At 48.3% G+C, this 19,546-nt stretch overlaps 1 protein-coding gene and 1 long non-coding RNA gene across 3 annotated transcripts in view; one reads left to right on the top strand and one right to left on the bottom strand.

The window, feature by feature from the left end:
* Positions 1-19,546, top strand: part of FGD5 (FYVE, RhoGEF and PH domain containing 5) — a 123,271-nt gene that overhangs the window by 93,527 nt on the left and 10,198 nt on the right. For both annotated transcript variants that reach the window (XM_019433569.2, XM_019433567.2), the window contains exons 11-18: positions 7,280-7,351; positions 8,366-8,434; positions 12,367-12,450; positions 13,545-13,624; positions 15,256-15,355; positions 15,696-15,833; positions 16,309-16,438; positions 17,264-17,394. In XM_019433569.2, coding sequence (XP_019289114.2) covers positions 7,280-7,351; positions 8,366-8,434; positions 12,367-12,450; positions 13,545-13,624; positions 15,256-15,355; positions 15,696-15,833; positions 16,309-16,438; positions 17,264-17,394 — 804 coding nt within the window. The remainder of the gene's footprint in view (positions 1-7,279; positions 7,352-8,365; positions 8,435-12,366; positions 12,451-13,544; positions 13,625-15,255; positions 15,356-15,695; positions 15,834-16,308; positions 16,439-17,263; positions 17,395-19,546) is intronic.
* On the bottom strand, positions 11,554-18,625 carry LOC109257471 (uncharacterized). Its single transcript, XR_002075994.2, has 4 exons — positions 18,523-18,625; positions 17,232-17,354; positions 16,354-16,549; positions 11,554-12,065 (listed from the first exon to the last, which is right to left on the bottom strand). It is a non-coding gene; the product is annotated as an uncharacterized LOC109257471 (long non-coding RNA).

The following is a 19,546-nucleotide window of genomic DNA, read 5'->3' as shown; positions in this document are numbered from 1 at the left end:
GTGGCTACCTTGGTCACTTGTGTCCACATATTTTCTGTTCCACTAAGCTTTAAGTAGGCCTGAGCTTTGTGTTGAGAAGGATTCTGAGGCTGAGTCCTAGCTCGGGGGGAAAGAGTTCGGTGATCAAGTGCTGGGTTCCATGGGCAGAGGTGGGAGTGATGGTGGTATGTGCACTGAGCAGTTGCCCAGCTCTGCTGGGACAGGTACACGGAGCGTCCACATAGTGAGTCGTCCACAGGGAGAAGAAGGGGAGGGGAGTCGCAGCCATTGGACACCCACTTTGTGCCAGACTTGCGTTGGGGGTTGGAAATGCAGAGGTGAGACGTGAATCCCAGGAGGAAATCACAGCTAGTGGAGCAGTAAATATGTGGACATGGTAAGCATCACGAGGGAAAGAGAAAATGCCACATGGTTTAGAGAAGGGAGCCATCCCTCCCAGCCAGGGCTGTGACAAAAGATGATACAGGAGGTGCCCCCATGGGGAGGACACACACACCTCGAAGGCAGAGGGAGGAAAGATGTGCCAGGAAGAGGCATGGAGATGGAGAAGTGTAGGTCACGGTAGAGTTCAGAGATCCACCCAGCATGGCTGGAAGATGGGAACAGGGTAGGTGAGATTGGATGAGGGTCTGGGCAAAGAGTGCGCTGAGTGTGGAGGCTGAAGCCAGCTGGCTGTGAAAATTGGTACGTCAGACATGTTGTTATCATCGGGTCCTCTGCCTTCCTGCTCCAGGGTCCGTGAGCAACTTGCTCATGTGTGTTTTGGCATCCTGTATGTACAGTGAGATCTCCTTCAGTGTAGCCAAAGACAGAGGTGCTTTGGGGTCCCATGCCTGTCATGATATAGCAGCAGATGGGCTGGCTTCTCCGCGCTTCACTTTAGCCAGGGATGCCTCTGCTTCCAAAAAGGAAAAACTAGGTCAGGAAGGGCTGGCTGTGTCTTCCCTCCTGCGGGCAAGCTCACTGCGGCACCCTCCTGTAGGAGGGGGAACTAGCGGTAGCAGCAGCCAGATGCCCTCCTGGCTTTCTCTAAGACGGGGGTTGGGTGCTGTGCCCGGCACAGGCTGGCCCTTGTCTCTCCAGCTGCCTGTGGACACCACACTGGGCCTGCTCTGGACTAGCAGCCCCTACTGCACACTTGCTGGGATCGGGCTAGGACCCTGCCTGGGTGGTGGACAAGCAGGTCCAGATGAACCCTATCCCAAGGCAGAGCTCAGTGGCTTGAGTGGCTAAAGGGTGGGCTGGGGCTCTGCCTCTCTTTCCCCATGGTCACTCCTCAGCTCAGGCCTCAACACCTCCCAACCCTGCCATTCCATTCTTCATCTGGAAGCCAGAGTAATCCTATTAAAATATATCTGATGGTGCCATTCCCCCATTTTACAAAGCCTTCTATGTTTTCACATTGCCTCTGGTCGAATCTGGGAAGTACTTACTGGTTGTGAGAACCAGGGAAGGCTTCCTGGAGGCAGGCAGCAACATTCACATGGGTTTATGCTCCCATCAAACCATTGCCCCAACTCCCCACAAAGGTAGCTAAGCTAGAGGTATGATTTTTGAAAGAACCAGGTCCCACCACCCCAAAATGGGGCCCATCTATCTACCTGACACCTGGTCTGAAATGCCACCAATAAGCTCACTAGGATACTGTACTGACAGCCAAGCGTAACTGTAAATCCACTGAGCAGCCTGTTTACAGAAAACTGTTAGGTGATGGGAGAAGCATCAGGAAACATGACTCTAAGAGCTGAGCCCCAGGTAGTCCGTCCCCTGCTGTGATCACTTTTCGATGGAGGACAAGGAATAAATGTGAAAGGATGGGAAAGTCTTGGAAGTAGGAAAGGTCGTCCTCACCAGCTTTTCAGGAAAGGCTGTGGCAGATTCCCACATAGTGTCCTACTCACGGTGATCACAACTGCCTCTATTAGCCCAAGATTGTGCCCAACATTCTCCTCTAATCCTCAGGAGAGCTATTACCAGCCCAGTGTCACAAGCAAGGAAGCTGAGGCCTGGAGAGACAAGTGGCTTCACCCAGGATCACTCAGCTCTCGGCATGGGAGCCGGGTTTGAACTCGAGCCTTTCTTGGCTACCAGGCCGGTCATGCCTGCACACATCACTCACAGGTTCAGACTTGCAACTTCACACACATCTGTGCATGAAAACGCATCCAGGTGCCCATGCACACAGCACCTGCTCCTCTCTCGTGACACACATAAATGTACACATGGACCGTTTTTCTCTCTTTCCCACATTTGGATTTTTCTTTTTTTGTTTGTATCAACTCAGCCATGGGAATGTCATGAAATGTAGGGGTGGAGGTTTGGAGTTGGCTCCCAGGTTTGTGAGCACAGGGAACTCCTTCAAGGATTGGTCACAGGTTACCTCAGAGAGTGCATGCACCTTGGTTCTAATTTCAGTTACTCAGACCAAGTCTCAGGGGATTCCCTAGAAGAAAATCCCACATCTGCTTGCAGGGTCCGTCTTTCGAGGCTTTTGATCAGATTCGCCATTGAGTGTCCTCTTCCCCACAGCACGAAAGTAAACTGTCTTCCCCCAGAAGAGAGTGAGGGGACATGTGCAAGTCTGGGGTCTCCGATTTGCACCATCTGGGTTTTTTTTTTAATGAACTTAAAAAAATTTCTTATTGAGGTACAGTATAACCATTACTATTATTATTTAATTTTTTATTTTTTAAATGTTTATTTATTTTGAGAGAGAGACAGAGAGAGTGTGAACGGGGGAGGGACAGAGAGAAAGGGAGACACAGAATCTGAAGCAAACTCCAGGCTCTGAGCTGTCAGCACAGAGCCCAATGTGAGGTTTGAACCCACAAACCGTGAGATCATGACCTGAGCCAAAGTCAAACACTTAACCGACTGCACCCCTCAGGCGCCCCCCATCTTAACCATTATTAACACTGTCCCTCGGCCATTAAGTACATTGACGTTGTTTTGTGACCATCACCACCATCCACCTTCAGAACTCTTTCTCTCTCTCCAGTTGAAACTGTTCCCATTAAACGCTAAGCCCTCATTTCCCCTCCTTCCAGCCCCTGGTGACCAACCATCCTACTTTCTGGACAGAGTTTATTGTTGAGAACATCTTAAACTTACAGAAAAAAAAAATTAAGAAAGATAATACGAAGAGCTCCCATGTATCCCACGCACAGTTTCTCCTATTACTAGCATCTTTATGTTAGTCAAGTACATTAAAGTCCCAGTATTGATACAGTATTATTAACCAAAGTTAATTCAGGTTTCCTTCATCTTTGCCTAATGTTTATTCCAAGTTCCCATCCAGGATATCATATCACCTTTAGTCTTCGTGTTCCCTTAGGCTCCTCTTGACTGTGATGGTTGCTCAGATTTCCCTTGTTTTTGACGACCTTGACTAATTTGAAGAATACTGGTCCAGGTATATTGTAGAATGCCCCCTATTGGAATTTGTCTGATACTTTTCTCATAAACAGACTGGGTTCATAGATTTTGGGGAGAAAGATCATGGAAGCAAAGTACCACTTTCATGACATCGTACCAAAGGTGCATACTAGCAACATGGTTTATGAGTGGTGTTGTAGACCTTGCCCACCTGGCTGCAGGTGCGTTTATCAGGTTTCTCCATTTCTTTATTTAAACTTCATAAAGTTATCCTCTTCTCCCCTCCTAGTCCACGCTCTTTAGAAGAACGTCACTATGCACGGCCCACATTTAAGGAATGAGGAGTTATGCTTCCTCTCGTTGAGGGCAGAGCACCTACCTAAATTATGTGGAATTCCGCATGGGAGATTTGTCTCTTCTCCCTTATTTATTAACGTATTTACTCATTATAAATAAATAATTTATGTTATTAAGAGCTCACAGATATTTATTTTATGTTAAGGTTATAATCTCATACCGTTTTCTTTCTTTTATTTCTCAAATTCTTCCAGTTTTGGCCATTGGGAGCTCTGTCAGTTGGTTTCTCCGTACTCTCCACATATCCCCATCAATATGGATTTGGGTGGGATATTTTGGTTTGCCTATTTTTTTTTTAGCACTTTCATTATTTATTTTTTTTAGCACTTTCCTACTTTCTGTCACTACAAAAATCTCCAGACTCATCTTGTGTATTTCCTGCCTTAGCCTTAGAATCAGCCATTTCTCCGAGGAGTCCTGGTTCCTTCAGTTGGATTAATGGTATTAGAAACCAAGGTCTGGTCACCAAGTAGGCTATCATTTCTTTCAGGTCCTCTTACTTAAAGAGCAAAGAATTATATGTGTATATAGTAACCTGTGTGTATACTCAGGTCTATAGATATTTCTGTACAACCATCTGTATCTATATTAAGGTAAATATTATCCCTACTGATAGCTCCAATTCTTTTTTTTTTTAATGTTTATTTATTTTTGAGAGAGTGCAAGTGGGGGAGGGGGAGAAAGAGGGGGACAGAAGATCTAAAGTGGACTCTTCACTGACAGGCTGACAGCAGCAAGCCTGATGTTGGAGCTCAAACTCACTAACTGCAAAGATCATGACCTGAACTGAAGTCAGACAGTCAACCGACTGAGCCACCCAAGTGCCCCTGATAACTCCAATTCTGATCACTTCTATGTGGATCATTCCAGTCTCCTCCCTCGGCTTATCTATAAATTTCCACTCTAGCAGTGAGATACCTGGGTCCCACCATCCATCACCCATTTACTTAATTGGTCAGTTCACCTTCATTCTTGAAAGTTATTTTCCTGGGAAAAATATCTGGATTGACCAGTTTTTTTTTTCCTTTTTACTATTTTAAAGATACCACTCTTATAGCCTATATAATTTCTGATAAGGAATCCACTGTAATGTTTATATTTATCCCTTTTACATAGTGTGTCCCTTTTTTCTGGCTGCCTTCAAGATCTTCTCTTTACAACTGACTTTTAGAAGTTTGACTATGATGTCTTAGTATGTGTGTTTTTAAGGGGCTGTGGATGGTATTCATCTTGTGATTCTCAGGCTTCCTGGATCTGTTGTCATTCATTAATTTTGGAAAATTGTGTTAGACGCTCTGTTCTTTCCCCCCACCCCCTGCATTCTTTTTTCTCTTTGTGTTTCAGTTTGGTTAATCTCAGCCTTCATAGCTCCAAGTTCAGTCTTTCCTCAGCTGTGATCAGTTTGCTGCAAAGCCTGTCAAGGGAATTCTTCATTTCTGATATCATGTTTTTTGTTTTTAACATTTCCATTTGATTCTCTTGTATAGTTTCCATCCCTGCTGAAATTCTCCACCTGTTCATGCATACTGCCTACCTTTCCCACTAGCTCCTTTAACATATTGATCGTAATTACTCTGAAGTCCCTGTCTGATGGTTCTAACATTTGTGTCACCTCTCATAAGAGGTGGTTTTGTTGAATGCTTTATTTCCTGAAAATGAGTTGGGGTACTTCCTTGCGTTTTGTGTTTCTTATAATGTTCGATTGGATGCCAGGTATTATGTGTTGGAAGAATTGTAGAGACTGAGGGAAATAGTATCTACCCCAGAAGTGGGAGTGCCTCTTTTCTGATCTTGCCATTCATGTAGGGGGTGGGAGCTGAGTCAGTCCAGTCAACTAGGTGAGTTGGGTTTGGGTTTTGTTGTTGCTTTTGTCACCTTCAGAGCCCCACAGACTTCACACTCCTCCAGAAGAGGGCTGCTATTACCTGATACTGTTTGTGGGGCCTGAGATACTGGAGAGTTTTTTTCTCATTGTCCTTGTCTCCACCCTCAGCTTTTAGCAATCCCTGCACCACAGAAGAGGCCTCTCTCCATGCTCTTGTCCCTTCTCAGAGGTAGACCGCTGTTTCCTGTTACTCAGTGCTTGGCTTCTAAGTGTCTGCTCTCCTGGACAGGCCTCAGTCCCAAGCAGGGCCTGCAAGCCAGGCCTTCTCTGCTTTCCGGCACCTCCTCTGCACGGTAGCCACACACGCTGCCTTGTAGCCATGGCAGGTCTTGGGCAGGTTTCTGCTTAGTATTACTGCACAATCCTGGGCCCAGTGGGTACTTTCCCTCTTCTTGGGGAAGACAGCTCTTGCTTCTGCCCTTTCCCCAGAAGCGGTGAGTGGCATTTTGCTTGTCTTCTGGGAGTGGGTTACTCGGCCTCTCCCGGGGACTGAGGGTTTTGCACCAGAGAGGGTCCTGGGGAAGTTGGCAGGGTTTTATGCCAGCTCCCCCCGCCCCAGTGGCAACCTGCATGCCTTCACCACCAAGGCTCCCTGCCCTGCCCCTAGTGTTCCTTGTGAGCACCTGGTGGGAGCTTTGAGAGAAGAGCTTGCAAGTGACTGCATTTTTCCTGTGTCTGGGGCTCTGTTATTCTAAACTATCCCATCAGCCCCCACCCAACCTTTCAGAATCCATTAACATTTTAGCTGCTTTCTTCTCATCCTCCTTTATGCTGGCCACCTCCTCCTGTGTGTTGCAGCAATTCATGTGTCTCATGTCTCTGAAGGGGCTTGTCAGTCTTTGGGATTCGGTTCAGTTGGTTGCCTTTTACTTCAGCCTCCAATAGGTGTGAGAAGAGTTGTGATTCTGTACGTTATCTTTTTCTAACTATTAGAGAAAAGGTGTGGGCACTGTTGCCTTGCAATTTCCCTACACACAGTTGTCACCTTATTAGTTGACTTAAGACCCTGACCCCGCATAAGGTTCAGGGGACACCTACCTCATGGGTTAAGTGCTTGTTATTTCTAGCATAATGGGGTACTGTGCAGAGGGAGGGTAGGTATGTCACTGCATACTGTGGATAGCCCAGTGAGGGACCAACAAGGAGTTCCCAGGCACACATATTTTTCTTCAAAGAACACAGATCTGTTTCTTCCCCAGGTGGAAGATTTTCTTGATTACTTTCCCTCAGAGGCCCCCCCCTGGGCTGCAATCCCAGAGAGAGTCTGGCCTTGGGCATCTGACCCCTCTGGATTAGTGATGGCTAGATGCTCCAGGCCTTTCAGGGGACACAGATTGAGAGGAGGAGCCATGGCCTAGCGATAAATATGGGTATCAGCACAACAAGGGCAAGTGACTGTCCCCATGGCACACAGAAGATGGTGGTGTCAGATCGCAGGCCCAGAGGGACTAGCCTGAGTATGGGCAGTCCACATGTCTGGTACCCTGCAGGGCCAGGCTCAGATCCCAGTCCTGCCACTGACAGGAGGTCAGATTTAGGGCAAGGCCCTCCTGAACTCTGTTTTCCTCCTTTGAGGTAGAAGCAATGCCACTTCTAATAGAGGGGATAAGACTCCTTAAAGGGGTCCTGACCATCTCCCCATTGCCCTGCTTCCTCCCACAGGAAAACCTGCAGAAGCTGGTCCACATTGAGCACAGTGTTCGAGGCCAAGGGGATCTCCTCCAGCCAGGAAGGGTGAGTGCCACTGCCGCCATGGGCAGGGACAGAGGGCGGCCTGGTAGGCAGGCGGGTGAGGCTCTGATAAGACCCATTGTTCAGCTGGGCTGGTCCCAGACAGGCCTGGCTGCAGGTGCTGTTTACCCGAGGAGGGGGAGGGGGAAGGGCAGGGGGAGGGTTCTGCTGGGCTCACAAGGCCCAGGGGCTGCCTCCCCTGGGATTTTCCACTTTCTGGACCTTTAAAGAAACAGTGCCATTTGGGTTCATGTCCCTGTGGTTATTTTCACCTCTAAGAAGAAGAGACACCAAGTATTTTTAGTTTAGCCCAGCATTGCTAGAAAATCAGGAAAACCATCTCCCAAAAACCATGCTCCTACAAAGCATCTTAAAAATAACATTTTTCCAGAGACAAATTTACCCACTTTTAAGCTTCCAAATGGAAAACACAAAACTCAGCTCAAAAATAGTCAAAGATGTGTTTGTTACCTGTTATGGTCAATGAAGGACAAGAGACATAGACATGAAAGGTGTTATGTTCAGGATATTTTATTCAAAATTAACAGGGATCTCATTGGTCTGAGAGTCTATAAAATCACACCTAATGGTTTGGCCTTGGCTCACCAGTTCAGTAAATATTTATTAAATATTTTCTTTATGTTAAGTAACTTTAGATATCTATTTTAATCATCCTCCGGAATTAATGAGCCTGTAGCAACCGTTCACGGGTCTTCAGCTGTTTAGCAAACCTTCATAGGCTTTGTTCTGAAGGGTTCTCCATGGCAGCAAACGAGGGAAAGAGTCACTGTCTCGACCCCTCAGAGACCAGAACAGTGTCTGGGGCTTGCTAGAAGTCAAGGCGGACTGACTGCTCCTAAGAAGCAAACATGGGCATCTCACTAAAGCCAGGAATTCACCCATTCGTTGTTCTCTGGTACTTTGGGAGGCACCAAGATTTAAGTTTCCTGCTTGGGGCCTCCCCCCACTCTTCTTGGGCATCAGCCTGACTTCTCAGGTCTGCTTCTGTCCCCACAGGAGTTCCTGAAGGAAGGGACACTGATGAAAGTAACAGGGAAAAGCAGACGGCCCCGGCACCTGTTCCTGGTAAGTACCTGGTGCCCAGCCAAGCCCCAGGACTGTCAAATTTTGTGAAATTTTCTTGGGTCATTATTCAAAGGCAACTGGAGTGGGGGGTGGGGGGCCTAGAACAGAGCCGAATATTTAGGCTGAAGATCATTCTACAGAGCTGAGCTTTCCAGAGGTCTGAGGGCTTAACCATTGCCAACCACAGTCCTTCCCTCATTTATTATTTGAGCGATTTTAAATGGAATGTTGCCAAAATTTAATTGCCTGTGTCCCTATTTCAAACATCCTAACACTGGGAAATTCTTACACTGGAGATAGCTGTTCAACCGCCTTATCTAACACTCGCGAAAGCTGAGATCTAGAAGGGGGAGTTTCCTGGGCCAGATCTCCCAGCAGGTTGGTGGCAGAGGCCCAGAAGGGAACCAGGGTTGTGACCCCAGTTTAGCACTTTCTCCACTGTGCACAAGACAGAGTACAGTGTAACATTTCTGATGATTTGCAGCCACAGTCTGGAATACCAGGGAATGTCCAGGCCTGTTGCATGGTAACATCATCCTCTGTGGCTGTTGAGCTACAAGCAATAATTTTCCCCAATCCTATGGCCCAAAATTGTTTTGCTTTTTAAGTTCTTCTACCTGCTGGGTGTAATTTTCTCTGTTCTTCATGATTTTAACTTTCATTTTTTGTTACTGTCAGTCAAGGCTGCCCTTAAGAGCCTCTTATACTTTGTTAGGATTGTGTGAGAAGTAATAATAAACAGGCTGTAAGTGTCTAAGAACTCTGTTTCAGATATTTACTGAGCACCTCCTATGTGCTGGGCACTGGAAACAAAGAGATAAAGTCTCATGCTGTGCCGTCAACCTTCGGTGTCTAATGTAACTACCGAGTTATGAGCATGACATGGACAGAACCTCAGGTCTATGGGAGCAAAGAGGGAGGTCAACGAGAGTCAGGGAATAAAAAGATGGACAATAGCGTCAGCAGCACTGATGTTTGTTATATGTTCACTGGTGCTACACACTGTGCTAAGTATATGTTTCCTGGAGAAATGGTACCTAGTTAAGCCCAGAAGGAAGGGTAAGAAGTCTGTCCTTGCCCCCTCCCTTTCTCCCCATTTTTCTGTCTCTCTTCCCTCCCTCATGTTCCCTCCAGCGTCTAGTTGGCTTCACCGTGGCCTTTCCCTCACTCATCTCCATGCTGGGCCTGAGTCTCTCATATCCCCTCATTATTATTAGGCCATAGCTCCTGCTGAATCTGGGTCCCCTTCTTTGCTCTGTCTTAGCATAGGACCTTCATAAATATCACCTAGAGAGAGAGATGGGAGGAGGATACACAGGTTCCTGAACCAGGAAGAGCCGTGATAAACACACGTAAGAATTTTTCTTCCTCATAGGTACCAGTTTCATAAAGTAATTGTAACTGTAGAACAAAGTCAGGGCCTCTGCCCACCAATGCAATGCACAGGGGTTTCAGTAATGCTACAGAGTGGTTCCCACCATGACCCCAAGCGATAGGTGGGGTTCCCCACTGGTGGCTCATTATTGTGAGAGATTCCCCTTTACTCCTCCATGAAGGATTCCTCTCCGTTCCTCCAAATCAGGCTATAAAATACCTGCTTTGAAGAAGAGAACTGTGGGCAATCAGGAGGCAGCCTGGTTCTGACCACACATAAAACCCCAGGGTGCTAATGGCAGTTGCCATGGCAGCAGGTGCCTGAGGGGCAGCTGCAAAAAGGCAGGGACTGTTCTGATGAGTGACACAAGCCAGTTCCCCAGGGTGGGCAGGCTTGTGAGCAAGGCTCTGTGCCCAGGTTTGGTCACTGTCCTGAGATGGGGCAAGAACTCAACTGCGTGGCCACCCCCCACACACCACACCTGAACACACTGGAGGCACATTCATTTGCTGATGACCCTGACTCTGCCACTTACAAACTTTGTGCCTGTGAGCAGGTTGTCTAAGCTGTCTGTGAAATGAGGATGATAATAATGGTGCCTGCCTGATGGGATTGTTGGAGGCATGAATTGAGATCAGGGTGCTTGGCCCAGGAGCTGGCACAGAGTGAGTGTCCAGTAGGACAGTAGCTCTTGTCATTATTAGAAGGGCAGAGCTGAAAGGGTCTTTGAAGGTTCCTCTGATCTGGGGGGTCAGCCTGACACCTGTTTTTGTTAATAAAGGTCTATGGGAACACAGTCTCATGCGTCTCTTAGTGGATTGTCTGTGAATGCTTTTGGGCTACAATGACTAGGTTGAATAGTTGTGACAGAAACTGTATGACCTGCAAAGACTTAAATATTTACTATCTAGCCCTTTATTAAAAGTGTTCTGGCTCCTGGTCTACTCCAACTCTGGTTAGAGACAGTGAGGTCCAGTGAGAGGAAGGGTTTGCCTGAGCCCACCTAGCGGCTCTGTGTCCAAGCCAGGTGTCCCAAACTGCTCTTGTTGGCATATTGGGATGTTGGGATCCTAAGAGCTGGAGGCAGGAAGCCTCATCTATTCTTTTCCCTCCCTCAGCAGACTCTCTACAGGGAGAGGAAGTGCTAATCCTGAGTTCTTGCTCTGTTTCAGCCCCTTAGATGCCTTGTCCTGTTCAGTCCTTGCAACACCCCTTGTTTACACTGGCTCCTATATTCAGTGGGCTCACTGGGGCCATTCTCTGTCTCGGCATCTCTAATATGGTAGGGGCAGCAATGACCCCTTCTTTGCAGGGAGGAAGCTGGGGCTCAGAGAGAGAGAAATGGCCTGTCCACAGTCACACAGCTGCTACAGAGCAGAGTGAAGATTGACGTGTCTTTTCAAACTGTAAACCTTTTAGCTAAACAGATACGCTCTCCCCTAAGGAGGTGAGGGGACTTGCACTATGTTCCTTCTGGTCTGCCTTGCATGGGGGCAAGGAGCTTCAATTGTTCAGTTAGCAAATATTAATTGAGTACCTACTGTGGTCACTGGAGGTACCCCAGTGACCAGGACCCACCAGCTTTCTATGCTCAAGGAGCTTCCTCCCTCCCTCTCTCTCTTCCTTCCTTGACTATACTTTTACGGAGTCTTCATTTACAGAGTAAAATGCATCAATCTTAAGTGTACATATCTGCCTATTGACTAATGTGTATCATTGTGTAACCACCCTCTGGATCAAGATACAGAATATTTCTTTTTTTTTTTTTTTTTTAATGTTTATTTATTTTTGAAGGAGAGAGAAACAGAGTGTGAGCTGGGGAGGGGCAGAGAGAGAGGGAGACACAGAATCCCAAGCAGGCTCCAGGCTCTGAGCTATCAGCACAGAGCCCAATGTGGGGCTTGAACCCATGAACCGTGAGATCATGACCCGAGCCGAAGTCGGCGCTTAACCAACTGAGCCATCCAGGCGCCCCAAGATACAGAATATTTCTTGAATGTTCCCCTGTGCCTCTTAGCACTCACTTCCTCCACCCCCTGTTTGGGCAACCACTGGCCTAATTTCCATCACTACAGGTTAGCTTTGCCTGATCTGGCACTTCATATAAATGTTATAAAGCAGTATATCCTCCTCTGTGTCTGGCTTCTTTCACTTGGCATGTCTTCGAAATTCACCCATGCTCTCGTGTGTACCATCAGTTCCTTTTGGTTGCTACGTAGTACTCCACAGTGCTACCTTGTTCTTTGATGCAGTCACCTGTTGAGTAGACATTTGGGTCGTTTCCACTATTTGGCTCTTATGAATAAAGCCTCTGTGAACATTCCTGCACTTGACTTTTTGTGGACATCTGCATTTATTTCCTCTTTAAGTTTCTACCTAGGAGTGGAATTTCAGGGAAAGGACTCACATTTTAGCTCAGAGTGGTTCTGCTCTCCTGTGGGGGGTCACTGGGGAATGCAGGATGCCTCTGCTCCCCAGAGGTCAGTGATCCTCCAGGAGACACCCTATGTAGCCTTCTGGGGTCAAGACACATCTGATGGGATTTCCTTCTCCCCAGATGAGCGATGTGCTCCTATACACGTATCCCCAGAAAGATGGGAAGTACCGGCTGAAGAACACGTTGTCAATGGCCAACATGAAGGTAAATGCTTGGTGTTAAGCACCCTGTTGGGTGGGTGGAGGGAGACCCCAGGGGAGGAGAGATAGCATCCCCGCTTCTAGGAGCCCACATGCCAGTGGGACCAGTGGGAAGAGGCAGCCCCAAGGAAACAGCGTTACATTGTGGGTTACAGCAGGAGAGGGGGGAGGGTAGGAGGACTACCTGGAGGAGGGGCGCTGAGTCCCTTATGGTAGATAATATTTGGACAGATGGGGAAGAGGAAAAGGCATCCTAAAAAAAGGGAAATTCATAAGGAAACCCTTGGAGGGAGGAAACAAAGTGGGGGTATGGCAAAGTTTTTTAAATTGTGGTAAAATATACATAACATAAAACGTACCTGTTAACCATTTTTAAGCATACAGTTTAGCGGCATTACATACATTCACACTGTTGTGCAACCATCACCACCATTCATTTCTAGAACTTTTTTTATCATCCCTAGATGAAACTCTCCCCATTGAACACTAACTCCCTATTCCTCCAGCCCCCTACCCCTGGCACCCACCATCCTACTTTCTGTCTCTAGGAATTTGCTCTAGATAATTCACATGAGTAGAATCATACAGTATTTGTCTTTTTGTGACTGGCCCATTTCAGCACAGTGTCCTCAAGGTGAGTTCATGTTGCAGCCTGTGTCAGAATTTCCTTACTTTTTTATGGTTTAATGATATTCTGTTGTACATATAGACCATTTTTGTTTTTCCATTCATCCATAGATGGACACTTGAGTTGCTTCCACCTTTTGGCTATTGTGAATAATGCTGCTATGAACGTGGTGTACGGGGATCTCTTTGAGACCCTGCTTTCAATCCTTTTAGGTGCATACCCACTTTCTTAGGGGTGGATGGGTGCCTACGGACCACACAGTTGGAGCCGGCACTCCCCTCTCCACACACACACACACACACACACACACACACACACACACACACAGCCTGTACCATCAAACAAAAGTTTACCCTTTGCAGATGAGGAAACTCAGGCTCAGAGAGGGACAGTGGTAGGACCAAGAGAAGAATCCAGTCTGTGGTTGCCCCTCCCTGCCCCTGCCCTGAGGGGCTGCTTTGGTTTTCCAGGTCAGCCGCCCTGTGATGGAGAAAGTGCCCTATGCCCTAAAGATTGAGACTTCCCAGTCCTGCCTGACTCTATCTGCCAGGTATGGGGAAGTGGGTAGAGGGAGGGTCTGGGGGATAGGGACACAGGATTTTATAGGTGTTAAAGTTTGGAATAACAAGCTGAATGAGTCATTTCTATTTTGGTATTATTTTGGGTCTAAGGACTTATTTTCTAGAGCCTCTTCTTTTAAATACAATAATAACAATATCTCATGTTTGTAAAAGTCTATGGATTATTGATTGGGTCTTTACAGTAATGCAAGTAAAGAAGTTAAGGTGAGCAAAAAATGCATTGTGCACCTTAGTTCATAAAGTGGTCAGCTTTTAGGCTTTCATGCCCGGAGATTGAGAGAAAAACATAATGAGTGAGCATTCATCATTTGCCTTTCCCTGGTTTGGGGGTGTGGCCTTTTTCTCAGAAGGGTCTGTGTTTTCTCCAGGCCTTCAGGCTGCCCAGGGACCCTGCCTCACTCACTATGGGCAGCAAAAGAGCTTCCCCCTCCCTCTTTCAGGGCAAGGCCAGCTCCAGCTCTCTGGGCTCAGAAACCAGGGAGGTGTGGCTTCTGCTGGGGCCACTGTGGGCACTGTGGGGGCTGAGACAGGGTCACCAAGGCATGAGTGTCTCCCCTCACAGCTGAAATGTGACCCTGGCAGGAGGCAGCAATGCCCTCTGTGTGGGGTAGTGCACATCACGTTCTCATGCAGACGCATTTGCTCATTTAGCATTTATTAGCCACTCCTCAGTGCCAGGCCCTGTGCTGAGGACACAAGATTTAAACCTTGATGTGCTCAGGGAGAAGCTCACATTAAGGGCGGGAGAGTTGTGTACCAGTTACAACGTAGAGCATAACTGCAGTAATAGTTAAGTGTTGATGACACGAGTAGCATGCACTGGGCACCTGCCCGGTCTCAGGCACCTCCTCTGACCCCATCGCCACCCTACCCACCCCCTACCCCCTGTCCATCCCTCCCAGGCCAAAGGGATACCTTATCCTGGCTTTCCTGGGGCAGACCACACACTTACGCAAGGTGGGAGCGACACCTAGTGGGTCCTGGGAGAATTTCCACCACTCTGCCTCTTGGGGCAGAGCTCAAAGCTCAGGCAACCCTGAAGGGCAGGGTGTGGAGTGGGAATTTGGGAAGTCATCTTGTTGGGGAGGGGGTGTCTGGGAAGCTATGTGGGAAAATGAGGAGGAAGATGGAGAGACGAGGATGTTGATATTTTCCAACTTCACCTAGCCATCCCCTCCCCATGTGCACAGCCCTCTGCACCCTGTCCCCTGTCCCTCCTCAAGTGTGGGACTCTCTACACCTCCCTAATGCCCCTTGCTTTTGCATGGTGCTTTGCCATTAACAAAGTCCACCCATGTCCCACATGTCATTTCTTCCCACAACAGTACTGGGAGTTAGAGGGATAGTGTTGACAGTGCCATTTACAGGTAAAGAAGCAGGCCCAGAGGACAGCTAGCATGCCCTGGCCACCCTTCTAGTAGATGGAGGTGCTGAGTTACGATCCTAGGCTGATCTGGCAGGTGGCCAGTGCTCGGTGGGATTTCAGACACTGACAGGCACAGCCAGGGGAAATGTGGGGGGACTTGATCTACACTGAGAAGCAGAGGCAGAGCTGCCGTGCACACCTGCATGCCTTGTTCATGCCAGCTTGTGTCCACAGCTCCTGTGCTGAGCGAGATGAATGGCACAGCTGTCTGAGTAGAGCCCTCCCTGAGGATTACAAGGCCCAGGCTCTGGCTGCCTTTCACCACAGTGTGGAGGTGAGTGGAGGGCCCTGAGACCCACCTGATGCCAGTCTCCCAGCCCTGGGTTTCCCTGGGCACCCATACACCCAGGAGGACTCTCAGCTCCTTTCATCACACCCCTTCTCCTTCCCTTCCCACCACACTCCCCCATAGCCAGGCAGTCACTGTGCAGCCCAAATACAGCACTTCCCGTTGGCTCTGTTTCTGACCCAAGGTTAGGATCCTGAAAGCCACCATGGGGTGGAGGGGGTTGTAGAATTAGGATCTACCCTACACGTACACATCCTGTACAGGAAAGAGGACACCCATCTAGCTATCTCCTGACCACAATGCTCACCCGACTCCTTTGTTCCAGATACGGGAGAGGCTGGGGGTCAGCTTGGGGGAGAGGCCCCCCACCCTGGTGCCTGTCACACATGTTATGATGTGCATGAACTGTGGCTGTGACTTCTCCCTCACCCTGAGGCGTCATCACTGCCACGCCTGTGGCAAGGTGAGTCACCTCATCTGGGTGAGTGTGTACATAGAGTCGTGTGGGGTTGGCTGTGAGGGATATCCAGCAGCTACTGAGTGTCAGGCCCAGGGAAGGGTGTTTTTACACCAACCCTGCGAGGTAGAGATTGTTAATACCCATTTTACTGATAGTCTCAAACCAGGGCTCCAAATCCCATTTCACTATACCACCGTACTCCCAAAAGACAACCATAGCACACGTGGTTATTGTCCCAGGAGAAAACGTATCACGTCCTGGTTAAGGACTCATCAGAAAAACTGATAAAAACACTTGCACAGAAACTCTGTACCTTCACAATGGAAAACCAGGGGGATCCGACACAGTTCTGTGCTCAGAACACGGGGTCCCTGGAGAGGTGGGGTGGGGGGGGTTGGCAGAGGGGAGGGGATGCTGGCCCTCTGCACATGCAGAGGGTGAGAACCATTCCAATGTGTGTCCCCAACTGGGCCTGCAGATCGTGTGCCGGAATTGTTCGAGAAACAAGTACCCCCTGAAGTACCTCAAGGACCGGATGGCCAAGGTCTGTGATGGCTGCTATGGGGAGCTGAAGAAGAGGGGCGGGGATGTCCCAGGCATGATGAGAGGTAACCTGGGGACACCATCTCCGTTCTTCCAGGTGGCCCACGTGGCTTCTCGCCAGCCCGTGGTTGGTACCTGAAACCACTTTTCTGGGGAGGCTCCGAACAAAAGCAGTCCTGAAGGAAGAAAGAGGGGTTTAAATCATACCTGGGGGACCATTTCCAAAAATAGTGGTTCCACAATAAATCAATAGGCACTGCCAGAGGAAGCGTTCTGCAGGCAGCTAAGCTTGGGAAACGCTGGGTCAGTGCATCTCTGTGAAGGGGACGGTAGGCGTGGTGACTCATGGTTACTTTGCCATAGTGGCCCTCTTTTTGAAAATGTTCTGTAGGCCTGTGTTCTATGGGACTTTTTCAGGATAAGGATTGTAAGACGGATAGCAGAGGAGTTGTGGATCAGGGAAGGGCTGAGGGCTCTTTGATTGAGAAAGGAACCTGGGGAAGCTGTGCTAGCCCTTGAGAGACTGTGCTCAGGGTCCAGGCTTTGTCCAAGCAGGGTCAGGCCAGAGGGACAGCAAGTGTATCCTGGACCTAAAACCAAAGATTTCTCCTCTCTGGAGCCCCCCGAGGCCATCACAGAGGACAGCCCAGGTGAAGAAGGGATAGCCAGCACCCAGAAAAAGCCTTCCTTCTTGGCTCCCATGGCCTTTGTGTCAGTAGATAGAGTGTGCCTGTTCTTCTGGTCACACCTAACCCCCATCATGAAGCTGATTTCCATTGCAGAAGGGACCAGGAGCTCTAATTTTACAGGAATTGGCATTCCAAAGCAAGATACATGCCTGTCTGCATGGACACTCACCTCCATTCCTCTATGGCTTGTCTTGGTTACAGAGCGGCCCGTGAGCATGAGCTTTCCCCTGTCCTCCCCACGCTTCTCGAGCAGTGCCTTCTCGTCCGTCTTCCACAGCATCAACCCCTCAACCTTCAAGAAGCAGAAGAAAGTTCCTTCAGCCCTGACTGAGGTAAGGCAGGTAGACTGCCTGTGTGGGAGGCAAGGGATTTAGAAGGTTCATGGCCTTCCTCGGACAGGGTCAGAACCTGCCCCAGGCTGACTGAACTTTACAGGACAAAGAGAATTCCTAACATGAGACATTCTAGCTACAAGGAGTAACTCACCACTAACAGGGCCTGTCTTCTGGGCGTGACTGAGAACATGTCTGATTGGTGGCAGAAGGCAGGACCCCAAATGGTTGTGGATGGTGCTAGAAGCCTTTCCCATTCCTCTCTCCCCTTCTCCCCTCCAAGTGTTTCTTTTTTTCTCCTTACTTTCTTTCCTGTCTCATAGCCTGGACCAGGTCAGGTCCCCAGCAGTGGTGCACAGATCACTGGGGCTCTTCTGACTAAAACAGCTACAGTCCTGACTTCGCCCTCCCCGGCAGGCCCTTGGAACTGTGCCATCCACTCAGCCTGTGGGTCCCAAATGGCCTCAGGTGCTGAGCCTCCTGGAGGGTGTGGGACTCTGTGCAGGAAACCTCAGCATTGGTTAAACTCAAGTCCGTTCTGTAAGGAGGGCCAGATTCTATGTTTATATTCTGATCACAACCACAAACAAATGTGTGCCCGTGAATATACAAGCTGTCAAAAGAGCATGATCAGCTGTTTCCAAGTTTTTGCATTAATATTCATTATTGAGTAGCTGGTGGCAAGGGTTTTAAGAAGTGTTAGGGTATGAAATATTTAAAGAGGTACTGTTCTATTCATTAACTTAATACCTTTGCATATTAAAAATCTTGGGAATAACACATACGTGGTAAAAAAAATTTTTTTCAGAACACAAAGGAATACCTGATAAAACGTACGTTTTTCTCTCCCTCCCTGAACTCCTCCAGTCCCACCACCCCCAGAAGTAACCATGAAGTTTCTTATGGATCCTTCCAGAAATTTTAATGCATATACATAATAAAGATGCACATTCATAGATCCTCTTTTTTTTTTTACCCGAAATACAACAAGTTGTACTAAATCTTCTGTACATTTTCACACTTCATTTCTCTTAACTATCATTCCACACTTGCTGACACATACAGATCTCACACGTTTTACATCGTGTGGTTGTAAATCATCCCTTTCCAGTAATTAGAAAAGATCACCTCTCACTCCTGCTGTGGTGGCTCACAGAACCCGAGTATTCCACGGGCACAGAGTTTGAGAACCACTGCTCTTAGCCTTCCAGAGTCGAGCAGCTCAGATGCTGGTGCCTTTGGTAATTTTTGCTTGAAGTGACAACCTTTTTATTATCCAGCAAAGATTACACTTAGTGGGATTTGCAGCAGCCCCAGGAGAAATGTGCCCCACCCTACCCTCCACTGCCCTGTCCCCTTCCCCCAGGAGCACCATCTCCGCAGCAAGCCCTACTCCCCATGAGAAAGTCTGCAGAAATGCTGCCTCCTGAGCATCTGCCAGAAAGGGAGGTTGCAGAATCGGTTTCTTCCAATGTGTTCTGTCCACTCTGCCTTTCCTCACTCTATGAGCTGCCCCAGCAGGGCAAGTGCCGGGAGAGAAAGCTCGTGTCTGGTTCTAGGAGTCCTGGAACCTGTGGCGGAGACAGGCTCCTTTCCTGATACTTCTCAAAACAGCCCAGGCTGGTGGTGGCCTCCTTTCCCTTCAGTAAAGTTCATCGGCCTTCAGAGTACTTGCCAAGAGATCCAAGTTCTTATCTTCTCTTCAGCTGAGTAGGGATTTGACCTTTGGTAGATACCTCCATGCCTCCAGGCCCATCTGTAAAATGGGAAAGTCAGATTAACTTATTTCCAAACCTGGCCTTCTTTCTCCAATAGTAAGATTAGTATTTATGAGCAGTTCCTGTAGGCCAGGCCACTATACCTGTCAGGCACCTGTCTTGTGTCATTTAATCCCAGTTTTAATAACAGGGAAACTGAGACTTCAAAGAAGTAATTGCCCACATTGCCCATCAAATAACTGGGAGAACCTGGACTGGAGCCCCAGACTGGTATTACTCTACACCTGTGTTCTGAACCTCCACATAAAGACTGTGCAACAGACAAGTACTGCCTCTAACAACAACAGGAGTTAACATTCCCCATTAGGCAGACCTTGTAAGTAAACATTAAAAAGAGGATCCAGGGGCGCCTGGGTGGCTCAGTCGGTTAAGCG

Source organism: Panthera pardus, unplaced genomic scaffold (genome assembly GCF_024362965.1).
Source record: "Panthera pardus isolate Hobbes unplaced genomic scaffold, ASM2436296v1 HiC_scaffold_8, whole genome shotgun sequence".
NCBI classification, from domain to species: domain Eukaryota; kingdom Metazoa; phylum Chordata; class Mammalia; order Carnivora; family Felidae; genus Panthera; species Panthera pardus.
The sequence above is the reverse complement of the archived record's forward strand: the minus strand, read 5'-3'. Positions and strand labels throughout refer to the sequence as shown.